This window comes from Gossypium hirsutum, chromosome D10 (genome assembly GCF_007990345.1).
Source record: "Gossypium hirsutum isolate 1008001.06 chromosome D10, Gossypium_hirsutum_v2.1, whole genome shotgun sequence".
Classification (NCBI taxonomy): Eukaryota; Viridiplantae; Streptophyta; class Magnoliopsida; order Malvales; family Malvaceae; genus Gossypium; species Gossypium hirsutum.
Genome location: NC_053446.1, coordinates 134,370 through 158,260, shown reverse-complemented (window position 1 = coordinate 158,260; position 23,891 = coordinate 134,370). Strand labels below are relative to the sequence as shown.

The 23,891-nt window shown below is 33.4% G+C and overlaps 4 protein-coding genes across 20 annotated transcripts; 3 read left to right on the top strand and 1 right to left on the bottom strand.

Moving 5' to 3' along the window:
• The first annotated feature begins 2,003 nt into the window (after nt 1–2,003).
• Nucleotides 2,004–6,121, top strand: LOC107930328 (U-box domain-containing protein 52). Of its 2 annotated transcripts, none has more exons than XM_016861960.2 (10): nt 2,004–2,258; nt 2,375–2,469; nt 2,542–2,663; nt 2,743–2,945; nt 3,016–3,070; nt 3,139–3,439; nt 3,818–3,922; nt 4,446–4,868; nt 5,005–5,763; nt 5,864–6,121. In XM_016861960.2, the coding sequence occupies exons 1-10, from the start codon at nt 2,096–2,098 to the stop codon at nt 5,876–5,878; spliced, it is 2,241 nt and encodes a 746-aa protein (XP_016717449.2). In that variant the 5' UTR covers nt 2,004–2,095; the 3' UTR covers nt 5,879–6,121. The 2 variants fall into 2 exon arrangements, with proteins under 2 accessions (XP_016717449.2, XP_016717450.2); XM_016861961.2 differs by having other exon boundaries at nt 2,005–2,258; nt 3,821–3,922.
• Nucleotides 6,122–7,065: 944 nt separating this feature from the next.
• On the bottom strand, nt 7,066–13,559 carry LOC107930379 (YTH domain-containing protein ECT4). 15 transcript variants are annotated; one of them, XM_041102607.1, is made up of 9 exons: nt 13,023–13,155; nt 12,003–12,804; nt 11,131–11,315; nt 10,863–11,028; nt 10,015–10,094; nt 9,420–9,929; nt 8,558–9,100; nt 8,116–8,328; nt 7,066–7,828 (listed from the first exon to the last, which is right to left on the bottom strand). In XM_041102607.1, exons 3-9 carry the CDS (start codon nt 11,182–11,184, stop codon nt 7,457–7,459), a joined length of 1,938 nt encoding a protein of 645 aa, XP_040958541.1. In that variant the 5' UTR covers nt 11,185–11,315; nt 12,003–12,804; nt 13,023–13,155; the 3' UTR covers nt 7,066–7,456. The 15 variants fall into 15 exon arrangements, with proteins under 15 accessions (XP_040958541.1, XP_040958544.1, XP_016717510.2 ...); XM_041102610.1 differs by having other exon boundaries at nt 11,137–11,315; XM_016862021.2 differs by having other exon boundaries at nt 10,015–10,091; nt 11,137–11,315.
• Nucleotides 13,560–14,915: 1,356 nt separating this feature from the next.
• LOC107930353 (uncharacterized) lies at nt 14,916–16,303 on the top strand. The gene is made up of 3 exons (XM_016861981.2): nt 14,916–15,138; nt 15,216–15,436; nt 15,749–16,303. Exons 1-3 carry the CDS (start codon nt 15,049–15,051, stop codon nt 16,044–16,046), a joined length of 609 nt encoding a protein of 202 aa, XP_016717470.2. The 5' UTR covers nt 14,916–15,048; the 3' UTR covers nt 16,047–16,303.
• A 2,178-nt stretch (nt 16,304–18,481) lies between these two features.
• LOC107930364 (myb family transcription factor PHL6) lies at nt 18,482–23,823 on the top strand. Of its 2 annotated transcripts, XM_016861994.2 has the most exons (9): nt 18,482–18,669; nt 20,201–20,578; nt 20,738–20,880; nt 21,118–21,322; nt 21,621–21,697; nt 22,402–22,441; nt 22,569–22,644; nt 23,039–23,108; nt 23,241–23,823. In XM_016861994.2, exons 2-9 carry the CDS (start codon nt 20,434–20,436, stop codon nt 23,523–23,525), a joined length of 1,041 nt encoding a protein of 346 aa, XP_016717483.1. In that variant the 5' UTR covers nt 18,482–18,669; nt 20,201–20,433; the 3' UTR covers nt 23,526–23,823. The 2 variants fall into 2 exon arrangements, with proteins under 2 accessions (XP_016717483.1, XP_016717482.1); XM_016861993.2 differs by having other exon boundaries at nt 18,518–18,669; nt 20,201–20,880.
• The last annotated feature ends 68 nt before the right edge of the window (nt 23,824–23,891 follow it).

Genomic DNA, 23,891 nt, shown 5'->3' with positions numbered 1-23,891 from the left:
TCAGTTGCTAATTAACAAATTAAGTACTGACAAAAGTGACTAGGGAAGTTGGGCACTTCTTCAAGCACTGCGAAACACAAAACAAAAAATAATGGACATAAAGATTGTTTACATTGTTCAATTTTCCTAGGATTATGAAGCTTGGCTCAATGAGAAATATCCACTATCTTCAAACACTTACAACAAGTTAACCTAAATCTATTACACCTTAACGAAATTTCCTTATTTTTTGATCTTTGAAGGCTAGAACTCTCACCACCAAATTCACCCATGTAAATTTTGTAAAATTACCGGGTTTTTTTGCAATTTTTTTGTAATATATTTTTTTAGATTTTTATGTATTTTGTATTATTTAAAAAAATGACTTTTACAATTTTATTAGAACTAGGTCCAAATTGAGATATTTATAAATATTAAAGGTTAATTTCTTTATAATTATGACCAATTTGATAAAATGTATAATTGTTGAAAGCTAAATATATTAATTTTAAAATTGTCACGTCATCAATCTATCACGTACTTAAAAGCACATAATGGAAAAAGGGCAAAAATAAAATAAACCCAACAAGTTGGGACCAATTTAAAACTTTTTTTTTATAGTTGAGAGAAAAAAAAATTTGACCATAGCTGGATGACCCAACCCAATTTACCCTAAATTCTAGCATATCAATACATTTAATACTTTCCAAGTAAATACTTAAATTTGAAATTAGTATATTGTTATATCTCTATCACAATTTAGACTCAATTGAACCTTCCATTAGACCACCTAAGGTTCAATAAGTGGCATAGTTGGATAAAACCTTTATTTACCTATAACACTCTAATTATCAACATGGTAAGGGGACTCCTCTCCACTCTCAAAAACTCCAATACACTAAACTCTCAACCACCTCTGCCTGAGTCTCGCTACTATTCTAGCTCTCGGCCTAGGAATGGGTGAACCTACCTCCTTCCAAACTACCCCTCTCCTGCTTCTCCATCTTTGTTGATGTCCTGTATAAATATATAAATAAAATTTTGTTATTAGTCCATAAATTACGTGCAAGTTGGAAATTTGCTAATATTTTAATTTTGCTAATTTTAATCTTTATACTTTTTGAAATTTAATGGTAGTAGTTAAAACTATTCGGTTAAATTATGTTATTAGTCTTGTACTATGCATAAAGTTATAAATTTAATCCATGTCCTCTTGTTTGATCATTCTTAGTATTTATATTTTTCAAAATTGGAAATTTCAATCTTGACACCAATAAAGCTGTTAAATTCATTTACTATCTTTTTTTCTATGAACAATATGTGAAAATAACAAATAAATATTATATCACATATGTGATAATATATTTATCATATAAGATTTAAAAAATAACATAATAAATTTAACAATTATATTATATTCACAACTAAAATTTTAATATTTAAAAAGTAAAAAAATCAAATTAAAATACAACGATGCGCAAAATTTAAATCAAAATAAAAATTATAAAGGTGTTAAAAATTTGAACATGGATATAATATGTAGATTAAACACGTGGTGTTTTATGGTTTTCAAATTCTTAATGCACTATTTTCATGCAATACATAAGGTTGGTTTCGTATTTGTGTACCATGTTCAAAATTACCAATTAATATCTCATGTTTAATCTTTGACTCTATTTACTACAAATGATGGAATTTTTTTTCTTAAAAAAATTTATGGCATTTTTTTTTTGTTTTGCTTTTTGCCATATTATAGAGAACATAAATTTGACCCATTGAAATAGAGAGAAAAAGGGAGAAAATTTTGTGGCAGCTTTGTTAATTTAAAACATGTTTCGTAAGCACACAATTTTCGGTCAAAATACATATAATTTTTGAGGCTTTAATTTAACAACCAAAATAGAAAAAAACAACTAATTAAAATAAGAAAAAAGCAATTAAAATAGGAATTTGAGGAGGTTTTGGAGCTTTGAAAATTAGTTCTAAATAACAATAATTTCAATATTTGATATAATTTTTTTTCTTTCATGATCTGGCTAGTTTTTTTTTTCTTTGTTAATTAATTCTTTAAAAGGAGACAAATAAATAAATAAATAAAAGGAGAAGAAGATAGAAAATGTGGAATTCAAAGGGAGGACAAAAAAGAGGAGCAGGGAATGGATTGGTTGCTGTGGCCATTGATAAGGACAAAGGCAGCCAAAATGCTCTTAGATGGGCTGTGGAACACCTTCTTTCCAGAGGCCAGGCTGTTGTTCTTATTCATGTTACTAAACCAACATGTATGTCTTGTTTTCTTTGTGTTGGACAATTTATGTTTTGAGGTATTAAAAATGTTGATCTGGTCTGGAGATGGGATGTTATTATTGCATGATGAGAAAATATTTGATTGGTGCAGATGAAACAAGCTCACTTGCTCCAACGAAATATACGATGGATAGGCAAACCAAGGAATTGTTCCTGAGTTTCCATTGCTTTTGTACTCGAAAGGATGTAAGTTTAAGTTGCTTTTTATTATATGAAATGGTGTGTCGGAATTGGATTGTTTTGGGTTGACAACTGCAGATACAGTGCCTTGATATCATACTAGAAGATACAGATGTTGTAAAAGCATTGACAGAATATGTATCCCATGCCGCTATCGAGAAATTAGTTCTTGGTGCCGCTTCTAGAAGTGGATTTATGAGGTATTCCCACACTTGCATGGACTTAGTATGTACCTATGGCTACGGATGGTTTTAAGCAAGTTGGATTTTGGATTCACAGGAAATTCAGAGCCGATATTCCCAGCTGTGTAACCAAAGCCGCACCCGATTTCTGCACTGTCTATACAATATCCAAAGGGAAGGTCTCATCATTACGAAACGCCTCTCGATCAGCTCCATTTTCTTCTCCACTTATTGATCAAATCAGGAAACTAAAAAATAATTTTTCTGATCCTAACCTAATTAATGCTGCTGCAAAAGCAGGTTGGTTTCTCTCCAAAACTACTTTTAAATCATTGGGAGTCACTAAATATTGGAATCTTTGAATATGCAGCTGCTGATAATAAGGCTATGCTCAAGCCTCGTTCCTCATTTGAAAGCGGTTCCAGGTAATAAGCCTTGGGCATTCATTATGATAAATATGGGTTCATCAAGTAACCATGATTCACAAATGCAGGTCACCACCGTTGCCAGGTACAACAAGGCCGAGCTTGTTGAAAGCCTTTGCTGATTATCCGGAATCGGATACCGATATCTCCTTCGTTAGCTCCGATAGACCCAGCACCGATCGGAACTCTTCCTTGCTGTTCGATTCCTTCATCGATTCCACCAAAAATTCACGCTTGTCAACCAGTACAGATTATAGCATGGGATCGTTGCGTTCAGGAGCCAGGTGGTCCGAAAGTAATATACCTCCACAAAATTTCTCCTCTGTGTCATTTGAAAGTGGAAGATCATCTTGTTCATCTCAGAATCTGGTACTTTCAAATCACTCCCCCATTTGCTTTAAAATTTATTCTCTATACATTTTTCAAATGATTCGTATGTTCCCCACCACCTTCCTCACACGTTCGTCCAGGGCAATGCTAGCCCAAAAATCAATAATTGCCAAGTATTTATAAAATTTTAAATTAATTCAGTCCCTCTTAAAATTTAAAACACAAAATTTAGTTATGCTCTCTCAAAAAAACAAATATTTATAGTTTAATCATTTGAAAATTATAAAATTTTATATTAATACAGAAACAAACTTAAAAATTTATAATTCAAATTCAACCCCTCCAAAAAATATCTTCCTTAATTGTGTATTTGATGAAGATGATTCTTTCCCGGTTATCTTTAAAAAAAAATAAAAGCAGGATGAAGTTGAAGCTGAAATGAGGAGATTGAGACAAGAACTGAAGCAAACAATGGATTTATACAGTACTGCTTGTAGAGAAGCCTTGACAGCAAAACAACAGGTAAATGATGAATGTCTCTCATTATTTACGACCGCTCCGACACCCATGTTGGAAACATGGATATAGGAATAGCTTGCACCGATCATACTATACATCTGAACACGAGCAGCATAGTTTAGAAATCGGGATAAACATATAATGTAGAATTTTAAATTAAGATTCAAATAATATTTTATCTTTTTTATTTAAAAAAATAAATTAATCCTTATATGTTAACTCAAAAAGTAAATTAATATTTGTTTAATAAATATTTTATTCAATTGTAAAGTTAAAAACTAATGTCATTAACAAAGTAAGCCGATAATGAGACATTACATATCACGTCTATTTAATGTTGGCACTGAATTTTAATAATAGAAATAGATAGAAATTTTAACAAAATAGTTAGTTTACTATTTTATCTAACATTCAGGAATTAATTTACTTAATTTTTTAAATAAAAATAAATAAAATGCAATTCAAATCTTGGTTAAGCAATCTCCATGATTATTTTCCTAAAACTTAATGAAATATTGAAATTTAGGCAATGGAGCTGCACAAATACAAGAACGAAGAAGAACAAAGATTGGTAGAGGCAAGACAAGCTGAGGAAGCAGCAATGTCAGCTGTAGAAGCAGAGAGAGCAAAGTGTAAGGCCTCTATTGAAGCAGTTGAAGCAGCACAGAAATATGTTGAAACCCGAAAATCATCCACTTTAGATGGTGAAACTCTAAGAGAAACAATGGAAATGAAGAAAATGTTTGAAGCTTTATCCGATGGTAAAATCCAATACCGGAAATATACGATTGAGGAAATCGAGGAAGCTACCGACAACTTTTCTCCATCTCGGAAGATCGGAGAAGGAGGTTACGGGCCTGTTTATAAGTGTTACCTTGATCATACACCGGTTGCGGTCAAGGTTTTACGTCCAGATGCTGCTCAAGGGAGGTTACAATTTATGCAAGAGGTATGTACTACTTTAAAAGACATGTATTATTTGATGATTGTATGGTAGGTTTTTGGATTGGATTGAGTTATACATGAAGCGGAATAACCTACATTGTGTCCCATACAATCTGTAACATTCGAGTACCGTTGCGCAGATCGAAGTATTGAGCTGCATTCGCCATCCGAACATGGTGCTTCTTCTCGGTGCCTGTCCCGAGTTTGGCATTTTAGTCTATGAATACATGAGCAATGGAAGCTTAGATGATTGCCTATTTCGTAAAAGGAAAATGCCGGCATTGTCTTGGCCAATTCGATTCCGAATAGCTGCAGATATTGCCATAGGCCTGCTTTTTCTCCATCAGACAAAGCCCGAGCCCATCGTGCATCGCGACCTCAAGCCTGCCAACATCTTGCTAGATCATAACTTCGTTAGCAAAATCGGTGATGTCGGGTTAGCTAGACTAGTCCCTGCTGTTGCTGAGAACGTGACACAAGTACGCGTAACTTCGGCAGCTGGTACATTTTGCTATATCGATCCGGAATATCAACAAACAGGAGTGCTGGGTGTGAAATCGGACATATATTCACTAGGAATCTTGCTACTTCAACTTATAACTGCGAAGCAACCGATGGGACTGGCGCATTACGTGGAGCAAGCGATAGAGCAAGGAACACTTTTTACGGAGATGTTGGACCCTGCGGTGCCGGATTGGCCAGCCGAAGAAACAATGGAACTAGCAAAGCTGGCACTTAGATGTGCTGAACTTAGGCGTAAAGACAGACCAGATCTTAGCAAAGAAATTTTACCATTGCTTGCTAAACTCAGAGATATGGCTGATGAGAAAATGGCTAATTTGCTCTTTGCTGGTAGTCCTGGAGCTTCTCCTAAATATAGCCAACATTCTATTTCACAGGTGAATTTCGATTTTCTTCTCCTTTTTTATTTAATTTTTCATCCCCCGCTTAACATTTTGTGTTTTCATATGTATTATAGAGATTCTTTTTTGTTTACAGAGTGAAACGGACTGACAATGGCGGTTTAGGATTGAATTTCAGACACGAAAAATGACTAGCTGAAGGGGATATGTTCCATGTTGTTGGGTTCCTTTTTTAGTCATCCAACTAATTTTCTGCCTAGGGTTTTTTTTCTTGGGAAATTTGCATATTAAAAATGTAATTTAACTGCATTTTTTTGGATTTGTTGTTTGTTTTTTATTTCTCTTTAAATAAAAATATTATTTGATGAAAGTTATGACATGTTATCCTCTAACTCTTCATATTCAACACATAATTGAATACAGATATAAAGACATCTCTCTTCAAAATTTTTTTAAAAAACACTAAAGAAAATAGAGCATGTACTTGTGTTCGATATTATTCAAATTTAAATAATTGAAAAAAAGTTATAGGTAAAGGAAAAATAAGAAATACATCTTACTTTTTATTAAGATAATCCGAATATTATATCCGACATAATTAATTTTAAATTTATTTTCTTTATTTTTGATTCAAATGCTTAGATATCAAGCTTATATATAATTCATGTAGGCACACTAAAACTTTCATTATCGATACATTTATCATTTCTATTCGAATATGCGGTATCATCCCAAAACAAATACTTAAATGAAATATCATAGCTTTCTTTTTTATAAGATAAGAAAAACCGTGATGGGCGCACTTACTTGGTCTGAAGACAAATTAATAGGTAACTTCTTTGAAGGTATTATGGTGTTACGAAATCTATTTTTAGTACAAATTTATAGAGATAATAATGATCTTATTAGGGACAAAAACAACATCAAATGTCTTAGTCTCATGTATCGGAAAAAAAAAACCCCGATGATTTCAGCTCTTAAAACTCTCTCACACCCGACCCCACCCAATATTGAATACAAAAACCTTAAGATTTGTTAAATGTCAAATTTCAAAAAGTACTGGAACTTTTTTTTGGCCATCAGAATCACTTGGATTAAGTCAATATAATATTTGCCACAAGGGAAATTTAGAAAAAAAGGTTGCCATTTGTTAGATAGATATTACATATCATGTTTAAATAAAGATATTTCTAACAGACATTTGTATTGGGATGAAGAGTAGAAGCAAAATTAATACTTTGGATTCATGGAAAAACATTTATGATGATGATGATGATGAAATACATACATTAAAGACAGCATTGTTGGGAACAAGAATATTACCGGACACAGATAAAATGAAGGGGGTCAAAGGTTCCACAACACCAATTGTTGTATTCTTTTTTATTAAACTACCTGCAAAGATGGGGGAACTTTACAAAGCATGAAATCAGCCCATTACCTTCACTATTATACTCACCTGAAAGAGCAAAGCAATGGTAGAATGCAAGGAATGAAGAAACTAATGACTACCGTTAAAGAAACAAACAAAAGCAAAAACAAAAACTGATGACTACAGGCAAATATTACATATGAAGCACATCAGCCCCATACTAGACCTTGTTCGACTTCCAATGCACTCCAAAGGAATTTCACCAACATCTCACAAAATAAAATAAAAAGGCAAAAAAGAAGTTTGTGTCACATACAGTAAAGCAAGGCTGCCCGAAATACCCAGAATGCTTATTTCTTAACTTGCCTGACCAGAAGAGACAGCTGCCGTCATAGCATCTTCAAGTTTAACCCTTGCAACTTTCGAACCATCAGAAGCAGAACTTGTTCTCTCAATGGCGGTGCCATCTTTATTGCCATCATCCAAGCACACAACTTGAGCAAAGCTCTTTGACATCTGCTTCATGAAGTCGTTGGATAGAGAGACGGTATTTCTATGCTCAGTTTCTCCTACAACCCCGACAGACATGAGACTAGCTTGTTGTCTAGCCTTACGCTCCTGCATTGCTTTCTGCCTGTCCTCGTAGAAGTCAAAATCATCCAGGATTGATGTATCAGTTTCAAAACTTTTAAAGATGTTCAACATCTCAATTCCTTGCTCCAGTCTCACCTGCATAATTTATGTTCAAAACAAAAGCAAAACAAGTGTCATATAAGTAAGAACTCTTTAATTGGTAAAATCATCTAATTCCTCAAAAAGAAGACTGGAATAACAAAAAGCTCCTTAACTTAATCGTTTTCTCCTAGCTATGCCCCTATACTTTTATTATAGTCAAGCCCTTAACCTTTAAGTATTTTAGCTGTCTAACTAAAAAGCAGTTCAACAATTTGAAAACCAGAACACATTTAAATGATTGAACTGTGTCATTTATAACAGGTGGTCATCTGAAAATATACCTCCTGAGTGTCTCTACTGTTAGTTACTGGCTTATTATCATTATTTTCCAGTATGATGTGACGGAACTGACTGTTTGGAACATCTTTGATAAAATGCCATTTAACAGGGAACTGCCCGCTCCATTTATCTTGCTGCCAGTAATCAACACTCTTGTCAAAATCAACAGGTCCAACCATTTCAGCAACCCCACAGAACTGAGCGCTAGCATTTACCTGCAATAATTTTACAATACAAATCAATGGAGATGAATCAGGGAGGAAAGGAACATGCACGGAGTACCAGAAGAATTAACAATGAAGCTAAAGAATTACAATTGTCTTTCAATATGAACAAGCTTTAGTATCTTGTTCATGGCATCTCCAAAGGACCCAAGAGAATCATGGATTAAACTGGCATAAATCAAGTAAATAGAAGAATGTCTAAATTCTAATATATATTTACCGAAAAGAAGAGAAAGACAGGGCAAGGATCTTGGTTCTCCTTGGCCTCACGATATGCAGCATCCAACTTTTTGTTACCATTAGGTGTGCTAGCCCACACACCATATTTTATACTTTTGTGAACATTATCTTCACTGTATGACTTGATTATAAAGAACTTAGCATTCTTGTAATCAGTTGAGAAATCTGGCCTGTTGTATGACTCATCATTGATCTTGGATAAAGATTTGTTGTTTTTACTATCATCAATGGAAGAACTATGTTCAGCTGTGATTTGATTCTTGGGTTTTGAGGCCCTTGGTCCTCGGTTTTGCTCACTAAGGATATCAAGAGCACCGTTACACCCACATAGGGGGACACCACTGCCCCTTCCACGCCGTTTGTTACTATCAAGTGATAGCCAGCCCCTACTGTTTGCACCCGAATTAGGAATTGATGCACTTCCAAAACGGGGATCTTGGTTGAGGTCACTTTGCATGAAACCTCTGTTATAGGAGGTCACACCGGATCCTAACTGATAAAATAACCTTTGCTGCTGAGATGCCTGGGGAAAAGAATCAAAATTAAGAAGGTAACTTTTTTTTTTTGGGGGGGGGGGGTTGGAATGTATCAAATTCCAATACTAGCTTCACCAATTAACTACAATGACAAGCATCATTCCACAAATCTTATTTCTTTGTATAAATTTAACAGATAATAAAAGATAATAAATGGGATTAGATAATCATAAACATCTATTATGGAAGCTAAGAAAGTTAAAAGAAATATCAATTTAGACACCTTCCAATTTCCAAGCATGTAGGTTAATATATAAAAATAATATATAATTAGATCTCCAAAAGTCAATTAAAAAATATAGATACCATTGGAACATTCTGCCCAATTGGCCCAAATGGCTGGGGAGATACTGCTGGAGATATGGGAGTCAAAGATCTCTGTCTGTCAGAAGGCTTAGACCAATCTGACCAAAGTCCTCCAGACCTCAATCCATCAAAACCTTGCTGTGAATCATTAAATCCTAGGTTACCATGATTTCCGGGGAAACTGCCTCTACCGAAAGAACCCAATGGAGTGTTATAACTGGGCCTTGGTCCAAAAAGCATGTTATCACCTTGTTGGTCAATGCTAGCTAAGGTGGTTAGCTCTGGTTGTGAAACTGTAGTAGGTGAACTAATATAAGGCAAACTTGGAGGAACTAACTGCTGATAATATGGTGGCCCTGAGAATGGGAATTGCTGAGGAGAGTACAACTGTGCATCACCACCTACAGAAGGCAAAGGTGTAGTGACTGGGGAATATGGTCCATATGGCATTTGCGGATTGTAACCATATCCAGGGTGGAAGACTAGCGATGGATTGTCATTGTAGACACCCTAATTAAGATAAAGATGTCACAACAAAAGACGGAAAGCTTAATCATCGAAAGAAAATTAACATGATGAAAGGAGAGATCCTGACCATAGATCCAAGTTCTAGGCCATCAGCATTTACATATGGTGGATACTCATCCCATTCACCAGCGGCATTGTCATACCCTGCTTTTCAATTTGAATAAAAGTGTCTCAGGTTAACTTCTACTTCGAACATCTAGTAATGACAAACTGAGAACCACATTGCATTTGAAAATCAAAGGTTTCTCCTACTCTTTGAACAAAAAAATTATTCTTTTCCACAATCTTCAAAATACAGAAATTACTGAAAGTAACATGCACCATCAACTATGCAACTCTTACTAATATAAACAGGATTTAAACAAGAACTAATAAAAGAATTAAGCATCTTAAAATGCTACATTTACAACTACAATGACTTTCAGCATTCAAATTAAAAAATCTATACCTTTCTAACATAAATGCCGAAGACGAAGACAAACTGAAATATTTGTTTCCTATTTCACATAGTAAACTCAATTAGAAATTAAACTAGACAAACACAAAAGTTATTTGGTTCTTATTGATATGGAAACTTAAGACTTCTTTTTTTATATATTGGTTCAGTAGCAAATGACTTGCGTTGATATCAATCTACAGTTGGCATCAGGTCCAGGGTTCAAATCCTGGACAACCATTTCCCTTCTTCCTAAAATTGGCCCAAAAAAACCTAGAATACATGGATCAGAGTCTGATATATCCGGGAGTTACTGTAATAATAGCAACTTAGCATTGAAAGAGAAAAGGAATGCTCTTTTATGGATCTCGAATGCACAAAAACAAAAACAAAAAATGATTTTCGACTGAAACTAGTACATAAAAGATTCAGCCAGACTGGTCCAGCTTTAGAATAGGTTGAGAAGACAGACGATTAACCTCTGTAGTAGAAAGACTGTGCCTGAGGGGCATATATTGTAGGTGAGTAGACATTACGATCTCCACTTGAACCAGATTGACCAGTGCTATCCCTCGGATGACCTATTGGGGCAGTATCATGGGAGGAGTTAGGAGAAACAGACATCTCATTTTTTGTTGAAAGTGGCTGCGTAAGAGAATAATATATGAAGGTCATTAGTAAGAATAATGTTCTTCAAATGGTCAAACAGAAACAAATAGAATGGAAGGAGTAATATTGTTAACTCACAGTTACCTGCTCCTTCACGCTTTCAGGATCAGCACATTGCTCTTCTGCATCCATGATCAGTATGCTCAGTGACTAAGTAGTCTTAGAAACACAGGCAGTACAAACTATTGACCAACCAAAGCTAAATTCGAGGATAGGTAAACTTGAAGCTATGAAAATGTGCGCACAAATCCACACGTGCACACCTATGCACACATTATAAATAGAAAACATCAATATATTTTAAAGCAAAAGTAGTTGCTTTACAATCAAAATGCTTGGATTAGCATTTATTTTCTTGCAGGAAGACAACATCAAAATGATTCAGCACAAAGCCAAAAGCCCATAAATACTACTAAAGAACTAGCGAGCCACTTATTATTAAACAGAATCCAAATACAAGATAAATTGGATGAAGCCTCTTTTATGAAGACAATGATGTACATATCATCTCATTTTCTCCAGGCCTAAAACAGAAACAAGATAAAAAGGACAGATATAAACTCGGCAGTGTACTCTAATGGACCTAACAACTCACCTTTAAAACCAAATACCACCTTGACTGCCAACTCCAGAAAACTCTTCCAATTCTAAATCATTGACCCTCGGTAACTCAAAGCTTTATCCTCAAAACTTTACTAGGCCAACCAATACACCCACCACTCCTAACTGGATCATCCAGCTATCCACACTAGCCTTTAAGAGGCAGTGTATAGCCTACCACCTCCAGCACACCTTCAGCACACCACTGGACAAAAGTTCATATGCCACAGAAGCTGCCATCAAGATCCTTAAATTCTATCTAGCATCCACATTGCGTTCAAGCTAGAAAGAAATTGACGGCATACAAGGAAATAAGTGAAAGGGATTTCGAGGTTGGTGAACGGATTTACCTTAAGCTAACAGAAGCTGCCTGATGTAAAAGCAGCTAGATATTGCAGACCTTTCAAGTGTTGGAGAAGGTTGGTAAAGTGGAAATACAGGCTGCAATTACCTCTATTCTCTAAATTAGTCCATCCCACGTGTCCTGTACATAACTCAGAAGGCAAGGGGGCAGCCAACCCACTTAGGCACATTTACCTATAACGACAGATATACTTGATAGAAGGATGGTGAAAAGGGGAAATAGTAGTTGTGGTAATCCAACATGGAGATCCTTTATGAATACCTTGGTTTAATCCCTGAGGACAAGGACTGGTAATCCAACATTGGGGTATTTGATATAAGTCAATTAGTTAGTTCATTTCTGGTAAAGTTGATTGGCTAAAGACCTACGGTTATTTTGAAAACTATGCACAGAGATCCTAAGAAGACGGCACAAAGCTGGAAGTGGCTAACATTGTAAGGAGCATTCATTAAATAACAAAAAACTCATTCTCTCAAATTTCTTTTTTCTTCTTTTATTTTTGAAGAACTCTTTTTCTTCTACTACACTATTCCCTTGTTTTCTGCAGATTCCTGCAGTAGAAATACTTGTTTCTGCTATTCTTGGCTTGAGTAAATACCATTTTGAATCTTAAAGTATCAAAAGGTCAAATACACCACAAAAATTAATCCAATTTTCGGAAACAGCCTACAAATCGAAGGGGGAAAATGAATATAACAAAGAAGAGCAGAATTTTGAAATAATTCCTTTCAATTAACAAGACCCAGATCCCAGATCTTAATAATAAGACCAAATTCCATCTCCTTTACCTAGATCAAATCAAACCAACACAGTAAATCAATCGAAGATCCCCAAATTCAGCAACAGTAAATAAATAGGATAAAATAAAACAAATTGACCTATCGAATTCCAATTGACATGACATAAGAACGAGACTGAAACCCCATGAATCAAAAGACCCAGAGAAAAAAGAAGCCAAAAATAACAAAAGATAAAAGAGAGAGAGAGAGAGAAAGAAATAGAATACCAGGGGTACGATCTGACGTTGCCGCCATGAATCTTCTGTAAAACAAACAAAATAAAATAAAAAAGAAAGATTTTCTTCAAGAATCTAAAGCTAATCTACAGATGCAGGCAGTATCTTTCTATTTCTGTTTTCATATATAAGCATCTCCCATCCTCTTTCGTTTTACTTATTAATTAATTAATTAATTAATTACTTTAAAAGTGGATTTAGTTTTAAAATGTAAAATTATAAATACTAACATTATTTATTTAAACAATGGATTTAAATAATATTTTAAATTTTATCATTTTTATTAAAAATTATATTTTAATTATAATTGAAACCGGATTAAATCGTTCAATCGAACAACAAATTAACAGATATATTAATTCTGACAAAAAAATTGAATTTGAGTTAACCACTTAACAACTATTAAATTAAAAAATTGAGATAAAAATCAATTTATAATTTTTTATGAGGTTGGATTGACGGTAGACCAAAAATCGACGATCCCTCTTTGGTTTTAAAACATTAGTTACAAATGGGTTAACGCACAATGGTGAATTAGAAAAAGTACCTATAAATATATTTGTAAATGTTAGGCAAAAATAGAGCTGCTCATGGGCCGGGCGGCCCGGCCCGGCCCGAAATATGGGAGGGTTTGGGTAAAAATATAGGCCCGAAATATGGGCTTGGGCAAAAAAATGAGGCCCGATTAAAAAAACGGGCCGAGCCTCGGGCACCACTTTTTTGGCCCGGGCCCGACCTGGCCCGGCCCGAATATAATAAATATTTTTTTTTAATTTTTAATTTTAAAATACTTTTAGAATACTTTTTTTAAATTTTTTTAATTTTAAAATATTTTTAAAATATTTTTAAATTTTTTTTAATTTTAAAATATTTTTAAAATACTTTTTTTAATTTTTTTTAATTTTTTTTAATTTTTAAAATAAATTTTTGGTATTTATTTAAAAAAACGGGCCAGGCTGGGCTTATGAAATTTTTCCCTGGCTGGGCCTGGGCAAAATTCCAGGCCCATATTTCGGGCCGGGCCGGGCCCGGGCCTAGGACACGGGACAAAAATTTTTTTGGGCCCAGCCCGAACCCGGCCCGGCCCGATCCATGAGCACCTCTAGGCAAAAATAGGATTTAATTAAAATGACAAATTTGTTTATTTTGAAATTGAATTTTTTAAAATATGTTTAAAATGAAATTAGGGAAAGTTTTCATTTAATTTATTAAGTTGTTAAAATTATTATTATAGTCTTTTCTATTTGTCTGCACCAATCGAAAGTTTACATTTATCTTTTTCTTCTATAATTCAATTTCTCTTATGAAATAGTTTTAAACGTTAAAAATATACGTACCCAAATCCAAACAGCTTTCTTTTTCGATCTCTGACATTGACCATCAAACTGACTTGGATCTAATGCATGTTCTTTTACTTGTCGATGGGTACTGATCCACTATACCAATCGTCGCTTGGAGCTTGCTAGTCAGACATTTAAAAAAAATTATTGATTTAAATAAAGATTTTAGAATGTCCAATGGCTTAAAAGAAAACTTTCGAATAATTTGGTAAACTTTTTATTTTTTTAAAGTCGAGTGACCAAAACATAAATTTTCTAATAGTTTAGTAAAATTTACTCTATATTATATATCGAATTAATCCATTTCCAATTGCTTGTTCCTGTGTTTTCTTTATATAGTGTTTAATAATTTAAACTTATTTAATTATTTTTAATAGTATAGGAAGTAAATTAATTGGACTAATTTAATTTAATACAAGGGTATAGGTCATTTCCAATGTTTATTATTTTTAAAAATCAAAATTTCCGGTGCGTTAGTTGTATATTTATGTAATATATGGGACAAAAGTGTAGTGAAATTTCAAGGTTTGGTTACCACAAAAAAACAAAGAGGGGGCGAAGATATCCATGATGTCTGACTGATGATTTCTATGAACTGATACAAGAACATTTAATCATCCTATTCCTATATATATTGATTATGGTGTTTTATGTTTGAGTTCATCACCTAGGTCATAATGGCGATAGACATAAAAACAATGGCCACTACCGTTGCAGTATTTGGGGTTTTATCTCTCTTATTTGGTGTAATTGCTGAGAACAAAAAGGTTCCTTCATCTTCTTCCTTTCCATTCTCTCTTCAATATTCTTGTTGGGTCCCATTAAATTTATTTCTATGTTACAGCCGGCATTTGGAAATCCAGAAATTCAGACATCACCCCTTCGAGTAATTTGCAACTATCCATCGGATCCCACTGTTGTTCTTGGTTTCTTATCCATTGCATCACTCACTACTTCAGTTGTGCTCGGATATTACTCTGTGTTTTATCCTTACAATTCCACATATGTTCCTTATTATGTCTTCTTCCGATCCATCCCTTTCTTCGTCTTTTTCCTCATCACCATGTGAGTCTCTATATACTCTTAACATTGATTTCGTAGATTGATATTTATCATAATTTTTTTGAAATTGTGATAGTTTTCTAATTATTGATTTGTTGTTCAACCTATTTGAACTTAATTCGTGATAAAAACTCATTTATTGAGGTTTTAGTTTAAGCTTGAATAGCTAAGCTCTAGTAAAAAATAAATTAAATTTTAAACTAGATATTTATAGCTTAAAATAAAAATAAAACTTGATTAGATTATGTCGGAATTAAAAATAATGGAGCAGTTTGTGTTTGGGTAGAATGAATGTAAAAAATTGGAAACGTGCAGGGGACTGTCGATGTTGGGAGAAGGGATGTTAACATGGGTAACCATCACAGAGCTCCTTCATTTAACTAACAACGTTCATAAAGACATGAAGACCACATGTCCCACCGCCAAGACCGGTTTGTTCGGCGGCGCCGCTTTCATGGCCCTCAATGCTTCGCTCTTCTGGTTGATATGTCTCATGCTCGCCGGTGATGTCCGAAAAGACTACTTTGTAGAACAAGGCGACAGTAAAGCTCAGGTTTTCATAACAGACGACGACAAGAAGCAGCAGTCCCACAATGAAGAAGTTATGTATTAGACGAAGGCTTTCTTGCTTTTATATTTTGTTTTAAATAATTATGTAGAATCCAACTTAACACTTTTTCCTACTTCATAAAGTAGAAGATTCATACCCAAAACGATAAATGGCCCATTTATTATTGTTATTAGCTGGTACGGGGTCGTAGTATAAATAAAAGGCTCGTAACTAAATATAACTAAATATGTTAGATTTATTTGTATAACATTTATAGTATCATTTATATTAGGAGTTAGGTTGCATGTTATTTTTTTATTAAAAAATGGGCGAATAAGTCTTTTTATGTTAGATCAAAAAGTAAGTTAGTTCTTTTGTTAAAAATTTTATTTATTTATACTATTAAAAATTGGTCATTATACGTCAGTACGATATACATGTAACACGTCACGTGTCACTGTTTGATTATTTTGTTAAGCACGTTAGTTTTTAACAATATAAATAGATGAAATTTTAACAGAAATGACTAATTTATTATTTGATTTAACATATAGTGACTAATTTGTTATTTTTTGAGTAGAGGGAGCAAAATGCAATTTAATTCCTAGTACAAGATCTTTCATGGTCCAATTACCTTCAAAAATATATTAGATTAGAGTGCAATTGTTTATAAATTCAAATTTAGAATGTAACTATGTGTATTTATATATGTGTGATGGTTGAGTAACTACTATAATTGGTGAGTCTATTAAATTGAGTGTCTCAATTATGTGTTTCAAATTATATAATAGGTAAAAATGAAGGAAGTTATGTTAGCCTTTCAAAATTTTTTATTATATAGTTACTATTTATATCATCAAACATCACATATAAAATTAATATTAATATGCAAATACATATACTAATAAATTAGAGGGTATGATTATTATTCTAATATTGGAACTTTCTAACCATTATTATTTTTTCATGCTGAAATACATTTTTTAGATTTTTTTTTAGGTAATGGCTGCCTTTATACCAGAAAGGAATCTTACAAGTGCTAGAATTTTATCAAATTTATTAAGAGGAATTCATAAATAAATTAGATTGAATCCTAAACGTTTCTTTGATTATCCTTCTGTATGAAATTAAATAAAAAAAAAACCTAAAACATAAGAAACAAAGGATTTTTTAGATTCCAACATCATGTTAAATTTGTTGATATTATATTTTAAAACAAAAAATATTCATGATTATAAAATTAAATTAAATGTAATAAAATAATTTTAATGATATTAAAAATTAAAATTAGATAAAAATATAAATTTTAAAATATAAATATATGAAAATACAAGCATAAATAGAAAATTAAGCAATTGGGAGATCCGAATGAAGAAATAGTGTAAATGATATAATTGATGTAGTTTTAGAAAATGTTGAGTCATAGTCTCTGATGAATATGATACTTATAAACCTTTTTAACACTAAAAAGGACTAATTGGATATGTATATTAATAATAGACTAACCTAATTTATATGACCACCATCATAATTATAGTAAGATAAAAAGAATATAAAAGGGGAAACAAGAGGAATTGTTAATATATACCCAAAAAGATGCTGGTTAAGAAAGACCCCACAAAGCTTACACCACAAAAAAGATCCAAGATTGTGACACATTGGCAACCGTTGCACTCCTTGACGAGCTATGTATCCATTTTCCTCTTCCCATTTCACCTTTACATATCAAACATGGTGTGGGGACAAGGCTGTAAATAAAGATAAAAAGGGGCCAAATATGGAACCCGTTTTTCAACCATGTTTTATAATAACAAATTTTTGCACACAAATTGCATCATCATCTCCGAGCTTCTTCACCTTAATGATTTAATGGACCCCTTCATTTAATATTCAAATGGTGATACAAATTTCAACTTGCACTAATGTGTTTGCTTGTCAATGTCACCCACATAAAATAAAATTACGAGTATTTAACCAAAAATCCACTATCAAATAACATTGGAATTGAAGTTGAAGGTAATTTGGAAAGAGGGTATTCACGGTCATCCATACAATACCAACTTTTGGCTAAAACACTTCCTTTTCGTAATTGTTATGTACAACACTAACAAAATTATTGGCTGCCGTAATGTCCTTTTTCATAATATTATTTTTATGTAACTAAATAAGTGTATAAAAGTATTTCAACATGATTGAACTCACAGTCTTCTATACTGATAATAATAATAATATCAACTGAATAAAAACTTAATCACTTTTGAGTTGACTATTATCATGTCACTATCATATCAATTTTTATATGTAATATTACATTAAATCGAAATTATAGTGTAATATACTGAATTAAAAATAATGTAATATATTTTTTAACCTTTAATTGGTAAAAAAAAACTTAACAAGGAAAAAAAAGCAAAAAGAAAAGAAAAGTTGACGTTAGCACCAGCACACAGTAGAATACCAAGTACCAAAACATTGCACCTCATTGGTACGTGCATATCAGTATTTAATAAAGGCGCGTAAAATGATGATGCTGATGTAGTTTATCAATCATTCATTTTCTTTATAAAAACAAAAGCTGATTGAGCGCAGCCAAATCTAGAAGAAGAAGAGAGTAGCTCTTTCATCTCATTACGTCTTTTCTATTTGCATTCAGTTCAGAATTTTCATGGCAGAAGCCAAAAACTAGGTATGTGTAATTGTGTATACGCATTTTTATTTACATGTGTTCTTATTTTTATGTTTCTAAGATCTGTGTTGTTTAGTCATAAATTGAACCAGACAATATCAGATTCATTTGTCTGCAAAGATTCAACTAATTTATATCTATTGCTCTCAGTCTTCTTAGCTGTATGTTTATATATGTATATGCATATATACAAATCTGGATAAGAATGGATGTCTATTATATAGGGGGTCTTAATAACAAATCTGGCTTTTGTTTTGTGAGATTTTAATTCTCGGCGGGCTTTTTTTTAGGTAATTGGGATTTCAATGGCTCCCTTTGTTTTCAGAGTTTATATGCTATACCCAACACTCTCACACGAGTACAAAAGTTTAGAGAGATGTATTTGGGTGGAGGGTCAATTATGCATTTCAATTTGCTTTTGCATTTATGGTGATACAAACTGCTTTTTATTTGTATGTGGAAAGTCCTGATTGGGTTTAAGCATACAAACAACTATCTTAGCAAAGTTTTTTGAAGAACGGCTATAGAATTTTATGATGCTCACTCTTCTTTTTCGGTCCAAGTATATGGACACATAGATATGGGATATGACCTCCAAGTATCCTTGAAATACACATACCTGTGCCCGAACTCCAGTTACATAGGTGAAATTCACAGGATACCTCTTTTTGTTAGAATAATTATGCTTATAGGTTTGTGGTTATTATGGTGAATAGATTGATATAGATTGCAAATGTTGAAGTTGTCAAAAAGCTATCATTCTTATGCCAAGTTGTGAACTGTAAACTTTTGCCTGTTGGTCCCTTGGAGACATGAGATTCCTATTCTCCAATGTCCAACACTCTTCCGGACTGTTCTCTTCGTATTTTGTTTTATCTACTTGAAGAATTTATACGATGGAGCTTATCTACTGAAAAAACCTTTTATGGGTTGGAGTTGCTATGCATGATTGATGTTTATCTCTTTTGTTCAGCACCTGTTCTCTTTTCCACAACTCTAATTATGGAGTACTGCTAAATGTATATGTCTAGTATCATGTAACGGAGGTTTCATCATTTAATAGCATTACCTTAATGCCGGGCAGTCCAACACTGCTTATCTGTAGGGAACCATATAATTTGGTTTTTAGTTCAGAAATCATGGTATCCACGTGATATTTGTCTGCTTATAGTTCATGTGGTACCAATTCTGATAGTTGTAAGAATATGATATTTGTTTCATTGTTTCTGATACAACTGATCCACAAATTTGCTCCGATATATAGTGGCAGAGAATGATAAAGCATATATCATGATGATGATAGTGAAGAGAAGGTTCATTTTTGTATGTTAAGCCTATAGCAATTGACCAAGACATTTGATCCTTATATGATCTTGGTGTGAGGCATTGTATGCATATAAAGTTCAGTTCTGAGTTTCTTTTTATCTTCTCAATCATTTGGTTAATCGGATTTTAATCATGAAATATATTTGTTTTCTTGGTTTATTCAATGCTGTTATGCTGAGTGCTTAGTTTCTGTTGTGTTTTCCAGGTCCTTCTCTGGGAAAGGATTATGTTTTTTGTTGAGTTCAGATCAACAAAACTTATTCAGATTTGAAGTTCTAAATATTTTGAAGCATGTAACCTTTGGTGACAACAGCGTGCAGTCCTTGCATCTGGCTTATGACACAAAGTGAGCCTAGCAAGGGAATTGGAGAGAGATATCCTATAGCAGCATTTCCAGCTCATAAGATTCTGAGCATAAAATCTGAAGGTTAATCATCGATGGCCGGTGAATGTTCATCCCGACTTTCATTTCCCTTCAACTCTCCAAGGTCTGATGCTAAGAATGCATCTTCAAGTTCTTCTGTGTTCTGTACCAGTTTATATTTGTCATCATCGTCAACATCCGAAACGCAACGGCAGCTCGGTAATTTGCCATTTCTTCCACACCCTCCCACACGCCACCAGTTCATTTCCTCTGTCGATTCATCAAAATCTCCGGCCATGTTTAGTGAGGATTTGAATAATCCATATAATGAGGGTCACTCTGAAATTATCATGAAGGACTTCCTTAATCTGCCTGCAGATGCTTCCTCTGATGGTTGCTTTTATGGTATGCATTGTGAAAGTGATGATTTTGGCATCACAACTGAGCAGTTAGAGTTACAGTTTTTGTCTGATGAACTTGACATTGCTATCACTGACCATGGAGAAAATCCCAGACTTGATGTAAGTATGTTCTTCGTTATATCTAATTGTTGATAACTATGATACTTGAACTTAGTGTGAGTGTTGGATATGAGTACGTTTTTAACTTGGATATGGTCATATCCCGTTACTCATGTATGAGCCAAAAAAACCCAGAGCAACGTAGGTTGATAATACCTATGTTGTATGTTGATAGGACATAACTGAGTCCAAGTAATATATATGTTTTCATCCTTTCTTGATTGCCTGGCAATTTAGGAAATATATGAAACATGTCCACCTTCATCAGCAAAGCCAACTGTAGAGTTGAAATGCAACCAAAACACTAATTCTGTTTCACCAACGATTGATGGTCCTGCAATGTCTGGAGCAGCTGCGGCCGTTCTCAAACCAAGAATGAGATGGACTCCTGAGCTGCATGAGCGTTTTGTTGAGGCTGTCAACAAGCTTCATGGCCCTGAAAGTAAGTAGCTCTTATTCCCACTTTTTCATTTTTCAGATATGGATATAGTAGGGCTAAGCAGAAAAACCGAGAAAACCAAAAACTGATTTCAAACGTAGTGTTGGGTTTGATTTTCGGTTTTGATTTAGAATAACAGTTATATAAATTCAAGTTGGTTTTTAGTTCAGAAGTTTAAAAAAAAAACTGCAACCAAATTCATCTATATTTTTCATTTAATTTTTAAATGATTTTAAAAAATTTAGGATATAAAAATAAATGTTCCATATTCAAAAACTCATTATATGAATGCATGATGCAGAGGCAACTCCAAAGGGTGTATTAAAGCTTATGAATGTTGAAGGTTTGACTATCTACCATGTGAAAAGCCACTTACAGGTACTTAAGCAATTCTATAAGATGATTTTTCATATATTTGTGTCCGAAACTCATATTAAATACATATTTGTACGAGTATAGATTTATGTTTCTTAAGGATTAGGGATGTAAATTATACATTACTGCTCGCAAGTTAGTCAGCCTCGGTTTAGAAAAAATTCGAATTTTACTTGGTCATTATCTATTGAACTCTTTCATCTCGAGCTATTGAGGGAGCCAAATTCAAGTATCCTAATACTTGGGTTTGGCTTAGAAAATATTTAAATTTTGCTCAGTTATTGTAGAGTTGAACTGTAGAATATCGAGCTATCGAGTGAGCCGAACTGCAGTGTCCTAATACTTAACTCGCGTGCTTAATGGAGTTTTTTTTCTTTCTAAAAAATATATTTTTTTAGTTTTAATTAATGTTGAAAATTTCAACTACAACTTAAGAACAAATTATCGAGCTTGAAGTCAATCGTGAGATCATCATCTCAAATCATGCTTGAGCTTTGAAAATAAAACTCGATAGAGCTTGACCTTTCGATAGATTAAGCTTAGCTTGACTATACCCTACCAAAAATCCTTCAAATACATATAAAAAAAAAAAAAACTTTATGAAATTTTTTAACGTATTCATTTTAGATACTCAATATGCAACACTCACATGAATAATTAAGCTATGTTCTGAGCAGTAATATTGATATAATCTTTTAACTCTACAGAAATATCGACTTGCCAAATATATGCCAGAGAAAAAAGAAGGTAATTGATTCATTATCTGCAAAAGTGAAGCAAATTCGGCTGATGAATATCCGAATTTATGTTTTTAATATTCTTCTAATGTAATGCGCAAGCTTTTACACGTTTTTTGGCTTTTTGAACTTTTCAGAGAGGAAGACTTCTTCTAGCTCTGAAGAAAAGAAACCAGCTTCAAGCACCAATGAAAGTGATGGAAAGAAAAGAGGGTATCTCTTGCATTATTTTCTCTATTTCTTTTTTTCCTTTTTCTTTTTCTTGAATAAGATTACTCATGATAGCGGGTCAAACATCTGCATTTTTTGAGATATCCAAATCCGCATAGCTGCTTTGAAATCCAAATATGTTTATATCTGCAATAATTTGAATATTATTATCTAGAATTGAATTCGACTTAGATAACATTATCCATTGAATAGAATATATAGATATCCAAATTCATTATCTGCTAAAACAAAGTAAATTTGGATAATAAATATCCAATGGTTAAAATCAACATCGGTTCCAAATTTGTAGTAGATATTAATTTTAATATTATTTGAATCTAGAAAAAAAAAATAGAATCTACACGTAAACTAATGGTTTTTCACCATTTGTGAGCAGGGGAATGCATATTACGGAAGCTTTGCGCATGCAGATGGAAGTACAGAAACAATTGCATGAACAGCTGGAGGTATTTATCATGTTTGTAGCTGAATGTACCAATTAATACGACACAATTGAGTGCGATTTAAGTAGCTTTGTTATTTGATTGGTTTGAATTCTGTTGATGTTCTATTTCTGTATGTATTTGAATAATGCACAGCTACAAAGGTCGCTTCAGTTACGCATAGAAGAACATGCAAGGTATTTGCAGAAGATGTTGGAGGAACAGCAGAAAGCTGGCAATGCCTTAATTCCGAACTCAAACTCTGAACTGCCATCAAAGATTGCATCAGAAACCGAGCCTTGTGAGTCCAAAACCGAGTCACCAACATCTCTACCATCAAAGCATAAAGCTCCCAATGTGGAGGATTGTAAACTGAAATCAAGTCCGAAAAGGCTTCGTATGGACGAAGCTGAGGCCAAGGTAGAAAATCCTGAGCAGTAACAAGTGGGAATTTTGATTTGGTTTTGTAGATCCATTCACTGTAGAAAGGTAGTAATTGAATTTATGGCGTATCTATGGCACCTGGGAAATTTGGACAGAAGCAAATTGTTTCTGGCCTGGGTCAAGCTATTGAATTTTTATTTCTATTACTCCTAACGGATCAGCTAAGCTTCACTTTCTATATTTTCATTACAAGATCCAGATGGTCATATATGTTAATTTGTGTATTCCATGTCATGCTTACGCTTTTTTTGTATTGTTGTGTCTATCTGTTGTATAATATAAAATCTTCTGTTAATCTGTTATGGATTTTATACATACATAAAGCAGCAGCAGCAGCAGCAGCAGCGTTTTCCAAAACAAACA